At 34.7% G+C, this 13,136-nt stretch overlaps 1 protein-coding gene across 3 annotated transcripts; it reads right to left on the reverse strand.

Annotated features, from left to right (window-relative positions):
• Positions 1-2,179: 2,179 nt before the first annotated feature.
• Positions 2,180-10,040, reverse strand: LOC147393615 (AP2-like ethylene-responsive transcription factor SNZ). Of its 3 annotated transcripts, XM_086456519.1 has the most exons (3): positions 9,394-10,040; positions 4,630-5,098; positions 2,180-4,541 (listed from the first exon to the last, which is right to left on the reverse strand). In XM_086456519.1, the coding sequence occupies exon 1, from the start codon at positions 9,947-9,949 to the stop codon at positions 9,452-9,454; it is 498 nt and encodes a 165-aa protein (XP_086312645.1). In that variant the 5' UTR covers positions 9,950-10,040; the 3' UTR covers positions 2,180-4,541; positions 4,630-5,098; positions 9,394-9,451. The 3 variants fall into 3 exon arrangements, with proteins under 3 accessions (XP_086312645.1, XP_086312644.1, XP_086312643.1); XM_086456518.1 differs by having other exon boundaries at positions 2,180-5,098; XM_086456517.1 differs by lacking the exons at positions 2,180-4,541; positions 4,630-5,098 and adding an exon at positions 7,184-7,857.
• Between the last annotated feature and the right edge of the window lie 3,096 nt (positions 10,041-13,136).

The following is a 13,136-nucleotide window of genomic DNA, read 5'->3' on the forward strand; positions in this document are numbered from 1 at the left end:
TCCTCTTGGACTTTTGAAATATATCAATTAGGATATTCTAGAATATTTATATTATGTAGTTTTCATATATCTTGGTTGATGTAATGTCTAAAATACCCTATGGGGCTCTTGTAATATTCATCCAAGAATCTCAATAAAATTCAAATTTCTACATGGTATCAGAGACTAAAATCTATTGAGAGCTCAATCTTGGCGTGTCTTTTTCCGGCGATGGCGCCACAAACATTGTTACACCATCACCGGACCTAAATATCTTTTATTTTCTTCTTTGCTATTATTTTAGGTTTTTTGTTTTTCCAAAAAAATCACACAACTCCTTTTATATCTCTACAAATCTCCCAATTTCACACATTCATGTTACACGATCTCATTTGTTTTTTCATCTAAAATCTCTCCAATGAGAGTTTTTTCATTTAAATGGTACAATCCTACTTTTTATGCTTCTTGGAGAGATCATGAAAAATTAAGTCTAATAAACTATCGGGTCCGATAGACTCAAAAAGCGAGATGCGACAATGATGGATTTCATAGACAGACGGTGACCACCAACAAGCACATTTGGCACTTTGACGATCAATGAACATATCCGTTAATAAGATCAAGCAATTATTCAATAAAATCAATTGCATATTCCTTATTCAAAAGACCATGCAATTGCAGGAGGATGTTAGAGAATTAGAGGCATTGTATTAAGATGCATGAGATATACTATATCATTGTTAGTGTATCTCATCACAAATTGTGATGAAAGATATTCTGGAATATATATTTATATTTAGAATATATCAATTAGAATATTCTAAAATATTTATGTTAGGTAGTTTTCATATATCTTGATTGACGTAATGTCTATAAATACCCTATTGGGGTTTTTGTATAATTCATCCAAGAATCTCAAAAAAATTCAAAGGATAAGGATGAAACATGCTAAGGAAGCAAAGGCATAGATAGGAAGCGACAGAGAATTTAAGGTATTATAGGATTATATGGACCTTGAAGAAAGCAATAAGAAACAAGAGGAAAAGAAGATGAACAAGAAAAGGCACAAAGAGTCGAGTGATGTAGAGGAAGAAAGTGTACGCATCAAAATTTAAATGGGTCTCCATCGTTTTCTAAATTAACGAAAGTCCCTTAAATTAAAATTGGGCCTACAAGTCTAAATTAGAGCCATTAATTGGGATGGGCCATATATGATTTGGATTTGAGTTTTCACAAATAAAGTCCATGATCCAACAAATTCAAGTGATCCACATATTAAATATTGGGCCCTACACCCAAATAAATGATTTTGGCTCAATAATAATCTATAGAATCCTTAAAATTGGATTTGGACGAATTTAGATTTTAAACAAACCAATCAATTCTCTTTAAGTTGAGGTATAATTGGAAAGCTAAATTATCTTTAAGTCTATAAATACCAAAACCTCCCTCATTGGAAGGGAGAGGATCACTTTTGCTCAAAAGACAAAAACTCTTCCTCTAAAAAAGAAGAAGCTCTCAAGCCCTCCTCTAGAGACAAAGTAAAGCTTTTTAAGAGTCTCAGACTCTGATTAAAGGGAAGATCAAGCTCAAAAGCCCTCATTCAGAAGTCAAGAAATCATTCTCAATTAATAAAGTGCGAAGCTCGGAGAGAAGAAAATCTACTTAAACATCTATAGAAGATCAAGCTCAAAAACCTTTCTTCAGAAACCAACAAATCCTTCTTAATTGATAAAGTGCAAAGCTCAGAGAGAAGAAAATATATACAAACTTATACAGAAGATCAAGCTCAAAAGCCATTCTTTAGAAGTCAAGAAATCTTTCTCAATCAATAAAGCGAAACCCGAAGAGAAAAAAATCTTCATAAACCTTCATAGAAGATCAAGCTCAAATGCCATTCTTCAGAAATCAACAAATCCTTGTCAACCAATAAACAGCGAAGTTCGAAGAGAAGAAGATTTATACAAACCTATATAGAGGATCAAGCTCAAAAGTCATTCTGTAGAAGTCAAGAAATCATTCTTAGTTGATAAAGTATAAAGCCTAGAGAGAAGAAAAATCTATAAAAACCTCCACAAAAGATCAAGCATAAACAAAATCACCATCAAAACAACATTCTCAATCGATCACACACGAAGTTAGGAGAGAATAAAGCTACACACGTGTCATCACTATTTTTGTACTTGACTATTAATAAGAGCAAAATTTTGTACTCTCATTTTCATCAAAATAAATAAAATCATTTGCGATCTTATTTTACGAATCTCGATGTTAATTTGTTAAAATTTATTGTCGACAGAAAGTAACAAAGATTCACTCACAAATAAGAAGGCAAGGATGATTTGGAATGATGACATTCACATAAAGTTCTTGAAGACGATAAATACATTAGGCATCGACGATAAGAGATCTATATATTACTCGACTATCTGAAGATGATTTAATTATTTCTTTGATTTGTCTAACAATGATGATCCGTTGTCATGAATTTGCAACTTCTCCAATGAAAATACAAAAAATGGATATTCCAGGATTAATGAGAGAGAGTGTGGCGAGTCATTTGCAGGTTTGTTTTTAGATTACATCAGTATTTTTTTCATCCCAAAACATTTCTATTCTACCGAATGTGATAAATAACCGTTATGAGAGTTAGTGACACATTAATTTATTAATCATAATGTGATAAATAAAGATCATCCAAAAGGTAACTAATTGATTAAAATCACAATTCTTTTGATGAAGATCAAAGTTTTTTAGGGGATTCAGCCATGACATCCCAAACTCTATTGATTCAGAGGATTGTTAAATATTCACGTTAATTGTTCGGACTTTGTTTCAATAAAATAAAATAAAAATTATAGAAACTCTTAGCTTCTTGCTACTAATTTATATTCAAATTGTGTTTAGTAGATTTATTAATGTGAAGCACATCCTGATGTGGTTCAGCTTAATATCTTCTTTGACTGAGTTTCCATATTAGGCCATATATTCTTATTTTCGCAGCATGAGCATGCACACGTTCATGTACACGTATACATATACACGTACACACATAGTTCTTTAGAAGGTTTATGCATTGAAAGGGATCGTGATATTTGAAGGAAATGTTCTATTCTTCTTCCACTATGTTATGTTCTTCTCTATTTCTAGTTCTTAGAGCAGTGTTATGCTTTTGTATTAATGATGATTGTTACATTTTAAATATAAATTTTTGTTTGAAAAAAATAAAAAGTTAAAAAATTGAAAGTATGAAACTACAGATGTGATTCAGTTCTAAGTTAATTTTTACAAGATCGCCGAGATTTCATGATCTGCCCACTTTTAGTTCTAGGATTTCTTTGAATTTTAAAATGATCACTAAGCAGATTTCCACACTACGACTTAATTCAATCGGGTCCACTCACCCAACTTTGATAAAGAGTAGTACCTCCAACTCCCTCGCTAACGAAGGGACAACAAATGTATCTTCGAATAACCATATACCAATTTTCTTTCTCTGAAAATATAGGTCACTCATACATAAAGAATCATAATAAATGCAATTGGTGAGCTCATTTAGATACAAACTTTGGAATGTGAAATTATGAGTTATTAGCATAATTGTTGTTAGGTTTCCCACATTTTCTCTTTATTAGAATTTTTAATACATGTTCCTGAGGCTTTTTTTTTTTTTCTCATTTAGTATTGAGATAGGATATGATGCTTTATAAAGAAATCTCACTTTTCTAGTAACTTTTTTTTTCTAGAATTTTCACACTCACAGAGAGCTCTTTTTGTTTTGGTTAGTTAAATAAGTCCCCAAGATCTTTGCAATGATATCCATGACCAATTATTTTTTCAATTATAAATTTATTATTGATTTTAGTTTGGCACTCACTCATGTGATTCAGTTCCATATCATCTTGGATTGAGTTTTCCATATTTCCAAAAACTCGTTCTTTTTGTAACAAGTCTTTAGTTCATTCTAACAATTAATTCCTACCTGAATTATATGATATTTGTCATATAGGTAACCTCATAAATCTAATTATTACAGTAATTATGCATTTAATGATTTTATCGATCTTCTTAATGTGGTAGGAATAGATAGTCTCTAAAATTTCTCTAAATTGATTGATGCATGCCATTACCTCACTTTGGAATTCTAAAATTTGCAGATACATCGTAGATTCCTAAGTGAACTCGAGGACACAACCAGCTTAAAGAAACCTAGATTAAATGAACCTCAATACAATATCCACTTGACGAGTAGGCCTCAAATCAACCCAAGCTTTCCGGGTTATGGTCCATTTGCACCAACGCCACAAGAAGGTAACAATCGGGGTCTTAATGCTCCTAATAGCATTCCTGCAGTCTGTCCTGCAAATTATCCTAATCGGGAAGTATCAAGTAGTAATCTTTTGGCTCGACGAAGATATGAGCAATCGATTCCAAAGGGCAATCAGGGAAACCTACAGCAACCATTGTTTGACAACTCATCATTACTTAGTCAGCAAAGCGATCAGAGAAACCCACAGCAACCATTTCTTGGCAACCCGTCGTCTTATAATCATCAAATAAACCTACAGCAACCATTGCTTGGCAAATCACCATCAATTAATCAACTAAACTATCTGAGAAACGTAAGGAAATCAAGGCTTGGCAACTCACCATCTCATAATCAAGGAAATTTTGCAGGCACCCCGACTCCAAGAACGAAGCTGCCTAGTGTTAGAATTAGTGAAACCTTGCATCGTGATAGTCCAGCTGGTGGCTCACCATCTCTTAATCAACAGCCTGCTACAGGCCACCCGACTCCAAGAACGGAGCTGCCTAGTGTTAGAATTGGTGAACCCTTGCGTCGTGATAGTCCAGCTGGCGGCTCACCATCTCTTAATCAACTTGGTTTTGCAGGCAACCCAACTCCAAGAACGGAGCTGCCTGGTGTTAGAATTGGTGAAACCTTGTGTCGTGATAATCCAGCTGGCGGCCTTGACAAAGGCAAGGCTCCAACGCATTGTGAAAGTTCAGCTGTCTTCAGCAAAGGAAAAGATAAAGTGCAGATGGTCCATCAACAACCTCAAGCAAGATCGGGATATCGGGAAGATAGGACCCTTGCTAGGAACTTCGACGTGTGAACCTTGACATCCAAAACAATCTCGTGGGATCAGTAGACACCTTCAACCAAGCCCCAAATTTCAATTCTACCAACAACTTTGGTGGAATTCAAATGACTAGTTCGAGAGGGTTAGCTGAGTTGAGTCAGACAGGACCCATGGGTGGTGAATCATTGAACGACATAGATGATAACTACAACCTGATAGATAAGTTCTGTGGGAATGTTCCAGATGAAAGTGTATCTCCTTGTGTTCCTGAATTCAACATAATGAGTTCTGGTTCTGCAACACAAGGGGTGGTCTCTTCCAGTGAGTTTGCGAGTGCAAACCAATTCACGGAAACATTCACTAATGTGGCTGTACAACGAGAACAGTCAGCACCCAGAAACCAATTCTCGGAAATGTTCATTAATGCGGCTGTACGACAATAACAGCCATCAATTCCAAACCAATTCCAGCTGACTTTCACTGATGTGGTTGTAATGCAAAACAACCACCACATGGGAACCAATTCTTGGAAACATTCACTAATGCAAGCAAATTTCAGTCCATGTTCACTAATTTGGTTGTGCAACAGCCTGCAAACCAATTCCCAGAAACATTCACTGAAGTGGCTATGCAAGAAGACCAGCCACAACCTGCAAGCACATTCCTGGAAACATTTGCTAATTCAGCAATGCAACAGGAACAGCCACCAGAATTGCAGACAATAGATGACGGTTGGTTAAAGATTCTCTCGAGCACCTTTACTGATGAAAACATCCTCCTTACTGAACCAAACAATGAAGATGGATTTGCTACAATCTCCAATCAGGTTGACCAGCCTGAGATTCAAGTATGTTTTTTTGATAGCTAACGTTCAAGTATGTCTTATACTTCATTTTAATGTTAATTTTCCTTAATAAGCCTTACTGATTTAAAATTTCATATTTTGGTGTGTAGATAGAAGGTGTCCGACTATTGAAGGACCCCAATTTTAGCATCACTGAATATCAGGTGGATGATATCCCTCCAGCACCATGATTTCAGTGATGACGAAGCTTCGGACAGTTCGGTTGGATCTTCTTTTTAGAGTTTGTGTTAGTTAACAATGGTTCTTTGTGGTTTATTGGTTTTGACCTTTTTTGCTTGCTCACAGATTTAATTGTTTGAGACTTTAAGAATAGTAATGGTTAATGTTTTCTTCCTATTTGAGCTGTGTTTTAACTTACTACAGACTTTATGGTTCTCTAATTAAGAGAGGAAGGAAAAAAAAATTCCTTGTGATTTCAACTAATTGATTGCTGACATGCAGTAGAAATAGCTTGTTCAAGATTTCATGTTCTAAGCTATTATTACCCTGTTTTGTTGGTCTTCGTATATCTGTCTAATCTGATGAAACCTTGACTTCCAAGGACATCATTCATGTAAATTGTGAAAAATCCAAATTGTTTTTTTGTAAGGAGTCCTTGTCGTTACTGGATTTAGTTCGAAGAAGCATGAGATGTTGTGAAGCACATCAGCATTATGCATAATTCTGGAGAATGGAAAAGCTTTTGAAAAAGTGGTTCTCCCAATGATAGTATGTCTAATATGGCAAATATGTGTCGCTTGTCCTCTTTGTTTGAGGGATGAGGAGTCTGTGGATCATATTCTAATTCATTGCTCTTTCTCTTCTATTATTTGGTCTTATTTTCTTAGTCGGTTTTGCATCTATTGGGTCCTTCCTTGTAAGTTTTCCTCCCTGTTAGTTGAATGGGCTAGTAATGATTTTAATTCCAGAAAAAGACTTCTATGGGCTATGCTTCCCTCGGCTATTGCTTGGGGGGTTTGGAACGAGAGAAACAACAGGGTGTTCAATAACAAGACTAGAAACTCGCATGCAAGCTTTTTGGAGATTTTGGGCTATTTGTACCTTTGGTCAAAACAGTATAAAGAGTTTGCAGGATTCTCTTTCGAGGATTTTGTCTTTAGATGGAATGACCTTTGTAATTAGAGATGCTTTTTTATTTTTCTTCTTTTTCTTCTTCTTGTCCTTTGTGAGGCCTCCTCGGCCTCCTTGTATTTGGGTTTCATGTATTTGTTTTCCTTTATCAATATATTATACTTTTCAAAAAAAAAAAAAATATGTGTCGCTAATTGTGAACCCTAGTGTTCTCACCCCACATAAGCCAACCGGTTCATTTGGCACTCCTAAGTTGAGCATACAAGGTCAACCTTGTGCATAATTGTCAAAGCTACCTACATCTGACCAAAACTATGAATGAGAAAGGAACATATAATTCGTGCAGTTTCCATTTAAGCTAGACATGTGTTCTTGAAGTAGAAGATACATCAATACGTCTATTTGTTAACATTTCAGTGGGGTGTACTCACTAGGTCTTATGAAGCAGAAACAACTACATGTGAGTAATCAAATGGTCATGCAACGTGAAAGAATGTATTTTATGATACATACAAGCTTTAAATCTGTATAATATAAAATTTATTTAAGGAAAAGTAAGAGGGAAAGAAATTGTATTATGCAAACTATAATTAATTACTAAGAAAAGAACTTGGTCTACATCTTTGCCATTCAGAATGAAATCCAAACTTTCAAAGGGAGGGAAAAAAAAATTAGTAAAAAGAAGAATCTCTAAGAAATGAAGATCACTGAAAAACCAATGAAAATCAAATAACAAAGAACCTGTGGTTAGTTGTGTTATTGATGTGTAAAATGGTCCTGATATTTGCATGTAATATGAACCCGAATTATGAAAATGTTGCTCAGTAGTGATGGTTGCAGTGAATTTTCTTTACTCCCCTGAAAGAAACAAAGACAACTAAGTTCGAGGAAGTTTCAACTAGAAGAAAGCAAAGCAGGTTGTGAACTAGAATGGGTTAAATCTTACTTGGAACCATCAGAAAACAATAATTCTAATAATTTGTTCAATTCATTATGATCCAGTTTTCTTTCCATCTTTCATGAGCAAATGACATGAAAATCACCTCAACTTCGAAGTTTTATAGTGCCCCCTATATACATATACATATATCCACTACTTTGTCTCAAGATTTATACCCCTATAACAACGTATCTCGATGATGGTTGTCCCTCCTCCCCTGTCTTCTCTCGTCTTCCCCTTCCCAAGAATACCCCCAACTTTATTGTCTTTTCTATTTTACCCCTTTCCAAAAACAACCCTACAACTTTCTATATTCTTTTTCCTCTTTTCCAATAATACCCTTCAAAATTTATTGCTTTTCTTCTTTCACGCTTTACACTCCAAAGAGGATGCCCATGCAAGCTCTAGTGTGAGTATATATATGTTAGGATCGAACTCTTTAAATAAGATAGAGCTCTTCATGAGAGGATAAGCTTGAGAATCTTTGAAAATCCTTTGGGAGACGAGATTGACGGGCACAAATTGGTCAAATACCATTAATACTCCATACATGTCATGCTTAATTATATTTCAATAAATTCTTCCATTTAGTTCAGATTTTTTTTACTTGAAATTCACCGTCACAATACCTAGTATCGTTAAAATAATTATCAAAACAGTTCGATTCTTGAACCGAATTTTTTTCTACACTGCTAGAGAACTCAACAAAAACTTGAATGAATTCCAGTCTATAATAGGCAACCTCGAAAGATCTATATTTCTTGTACTCTTGAAAACAGAATTCAATCTTCATCTCTCGAAGTTCGTGGTGATGAAAACTAGATCAAAGGATTTTGAATACGAGGATAATGGTTTGAAGGCAAATAGAGATCAGACCACTAGATTCAAACCCTTTCTCATCCACTACCACGACCTGCCCATGCATGGATTTGCAAACGATTCAATGGAACCGATCCAATATGGTAGATTTTTCTCGTAAAACAATATAAAAGGTATCCTAACCTTACACAATGATCAATGGATGGTCACAACTTGCTACATTTGTGATCATTCCCTTGGACTAGTTCAAAATGATCATTTTCATTCAATTTAGCAATGCTGAAGTTGATGAATCAAATGGTGCTCACTCCAAATTTCGACAAACTTTGACCTTTCAACATTATTCATAGTTTGGGCATCTCATTGGGGGGGGGGGGGGAATTTTAGCTTTAAATTTACATATTATCAATCACAGATATCATAAACTAAATAACATTAAAAGAAATGAAATTTATAAAAATAACATAGAAAGCTCTTTCAATTAAAAAAATGTAATTCCAAAAAATGAACAAAAAATTAACATTTTCTATTATCTTCTTTAACTAATTTCCATTTTATCACTGGTTTCTTGCTACTATACATTTAAATAAATAAAAAAACTGAAAATTGGGGTTTTTGTGTGAGAAGAAACGAACCAATTCTCCCAATTCAGAAATCTGTCTGCTTTAATATCTTCTCCGATTTCCTCAAATTTCAACCATGAAACTGAAAAACGAGATCCAACGATCGCAAACGCGTCCCCTGCGGATCGAGCCCAGACAAATCCAAACCCTGAACCACTCCATTACCATACGAAGGTCGTTGCGGCTCCACTGCAGCTGAAGATGGTGACAAGGGTCTCTTTCGACGCTTATTCTGAATAACACAGTTCCTCATCCGTTCCTCAACCTTGTCTACGATGATCCTTGAATTCTCCTCTACTGTTTCGTCTGTTTCTTCGTCACCAATCTGCATCGGTTCTTCTTCTCCAATGTTGGACGAGATTGAATTCTCTTTGGATTGACGAATCTGCAATGATTGAAAGCGAGAGATGAAGGAACCGAGTTGGTGATGAGCGATTTGGAGAGAGGAGAAGGCGTGGAGTACTTGAGACGAATCTGTGGTTGATGGGAGTTGTTTCGCTATTAGGGTTGCGCTTTCAAGAGCTGCAACAAGGTCCGTTAATGGCGGAATTTCTGGTACCGATTCCATTTTCAGGAATTCTCGAGATTCTCACTTAGTTTCTTCAGTATAGTGGCACTCCTAAACCATTCTCCAATCTCGAGCCTAATAAGAATTTTCTTTTTCTTTTTCTTTTTTTCGATTAAAGGGATGAGTTCTCTGCACAGACAGATGAGAGACTAAAACTGCAAACTTACCATGCGATAAGTTTTAGGGAATAAGCATGATAGATTTTCCACATGGTAAAGTTCTATTGGGTAAAACTTGTTAGGGGAGAGGCCGTACACTTTTGGACTGCCACCTCAGCTGGACAGGTTTTGGCCGGGCTTAACCAAGCCCTAACTCGTCCCTAAATGGGTGGGACAAGGCTATGAGCCTAACTCTAACGGGTTCAAATCCGACCAGGGCACCAGCAGGTTAATTTCAAATTCTATAAAAAAAATTAAATTCATGCATTTTTGTTTTTTAAGGAAAATTTATTAAAAGAGAATTACATATTTTAATATTTTTTTAAAATATATCTATTTTTTAAAAAATTATCAAAAACGAATTAAGACGATCTAACATTTTAATAATGCACTGGACTATCTAATGTTTTAGATGAAGGCTAAATTGTTGGGGTGTTAAAATAAGTTATTAAAATATTGAACATTTCATTGTTTTAAGCGTTCAAAGGGCATTTTCAATAAAGCAATATATTTTAACTCATTAAAACGATGGACAGTCCAATGAGTTACTAAAATACTAGATTGTCCATTAACTTAATTCATTTTTGATAATTTTTGAAGAAATAGATTTTTTTATAAATATTAAAATATTTAACTTTTTTTAAAATAATTTTCCCCTTGAAATCATTTGGAATTGTTTAATATTGCTTTTATCAAAATAAGGATCCAATATCTATCGTAAGTGAAAAATTGGTGAGAGATGAATGTAAAATTATTATTTTTAATTTGTTTTAATGGAAAAACTAAAATATTATTGAAGTGTATAAGCATCGGAAAAAAAAATTCAAGTAGAATAAATTTCAATTGTTAAAAGTGCATTAAAATATTTATTACTAATAAACAATAATGTTGATCAACAATTGTTTAATTATAATTAATTGGAGGTTGTGAGTGGAATAGAACCATGAATAATGATTTTCTAATGCCCCCCCTTTTTACACACGGCCCCATGCACTCCATGATGTGGCATGTGCTAGAACCATAGATTATTGTCCTCGGGATACACACTGCACATAAATATGGGGATGTACAGTTGTGTAACCCAAGGGAAAAAAACTATGGCTCTAGGTTCTAGCCCATACCATATCAAGAGGCGCACGGGGGCATGTGTCAGAGGGGGAGTCAGAAAATCACGCCTCTAGCAACATTGATGTACTATCAAAGCCATGCGAAAGTGTGAAAGGAGCATGTGATAATTAATTTAAAAAGTTAATAGAGCTATATGCCTCAATGTCCGTTACAAGTCGTAATTTTGTTAAATTTAATCAGTTTATTTTCTTAGAAAACTATCATTTTTAACTTATAAAAGAGAATTTTTTTTATTATTATTTTAGTAGAGATTGGAATGGTGACTGATCAAAAAAAAAAAAAGGACAAACAATAACTAATTTGAAAGTTTTTTTCTTTCTTTTTTCTTTTTAAATCAAAATCAAATATTTAAATTAACTATGAAAAATATATTGAGCTAACCATATAAAATATTGAAGGCACTGTCAGATGTAAGATATTTTTAAACTAGATACTCTCCCATTTCAACCCCATGATCTGGCAAATAAGGGAGTGAGGCCTCCTATGATATGTCAAGGACGATGCCTTCCCCTTCAAAAATGTATGGTCATTTGGGCTGCAACTTGGGTGGGTCAAACCCGACCCCGTAGGGTTGAACCCAACCTTGGGTTAGGTTTGGCATAGTTAGCTTGGGTTCGGACAGAAAAAAGGTCCGACTCAAATCAGTTTGGGTTCGAACAACCCGATTTGCCTGAACCCAAACTTAATATGGTTACAGTTTTAAAATATTTCTTATATCTTGGTTTCTCTCGCATTTACAGTTCATATTCCAATATGAATGTTGTTGTTTATCTATATATCAAAACTAATGTGTGCTTATTTGCATTAAATAGACAATTGCTTTATAATTAATCCATATTATCATATAATTATTATATTACAACTCTAGTGTTTTCAGTTTTTTTTTTTTTTAGGAAATTGTGATTAACATTAAATAAAGATGGTTACTTTAATTTATTATCATCTTCTTCAAATTTAATTATGATTTTATGTATGAAAAATTTTAAAACACAAATAATTGTAAATTTTATATTCTTTTATATACCACACATCATTATTAAACTATCTAGTATTAATGAAGAACAGATTAACCCGACCAACATGACTTGGGTTGGGTTCGGGTTGAGCATTTCATGCCCGAGGTCGGGTTGGGCATGGGCATGGGTTGGTGTTTGTCCTGTTTAGGTTGCGGGCGAGTTGATCCCCAACCCACCCAAGTTGCAGTCCTAATGGTCATGTCCAACTATAGATAGTGCTTTTTGAGCAAATAGAGCGTGAAGAAGTATGCCCAACGCATTGGTGGTTGTGTGTGAGCATCTATACACGCCTGCTAAACTTATTGGCTCTCGAGAGTTTTAAAGAAAGGACGGAAAATTATGGATATAGTGGTCATTTTTCTAACTAGTATCTACTAGTGTGAGGATATCGTAAGACCAGATAAGATCAAAGGGAGGTTAGTGGATCGAAGTGAACGGCATGGTTCATCGATTTAGCAGTAGTGGTTGATTGTAACGTTAGAAAGAAATCTTTATATGAAGGTGGATCTTCGTAATTCTTGGGGCACCATAATTGTGAACTTTTGTCCTCTTTGTAAAGTCAATGGTGAATCTGTTGATCATATTCTCATCCATTGTTCCTTCTCGAAAGTCATTGGTCCCATTCCTTTATCTTAGGTTTATTGAGTGGGTTTTTCCTCGCTGAGTAACCATTTCATTCCAATGTTGGGGTCCTCTTGTCTTCATAGTGCACAAAAGATTTATATGGACCCTCCTTCCATTCATATTTTGTTGAGGATAAGAAGGAAAAGATCTTGACATTATCGGTTAGCATTTTTTTTTTCTTTCTTTTGAAGTTTTCATATCAACACCTCCTATGAGTTCTAAGTGTGACAAGTCCATTATTGATTAGTAAAAAAAAAAAGG

This window comes from Akebia trifoliata, chromosome 10 (genome assembly GCF_017979445.1).
Source record: "Akebia trifoliata isolate Shusen 1 chromosome 10, ASM1797944v1, whole genome shotgun sequence".
Lineage (NCBI taxonomy): Eukaryota > Viridiplantae > Streptophyta > Magnoliopsida > Ranunculales > Lardizabalaceae > Akebia > Akebia trifoliata.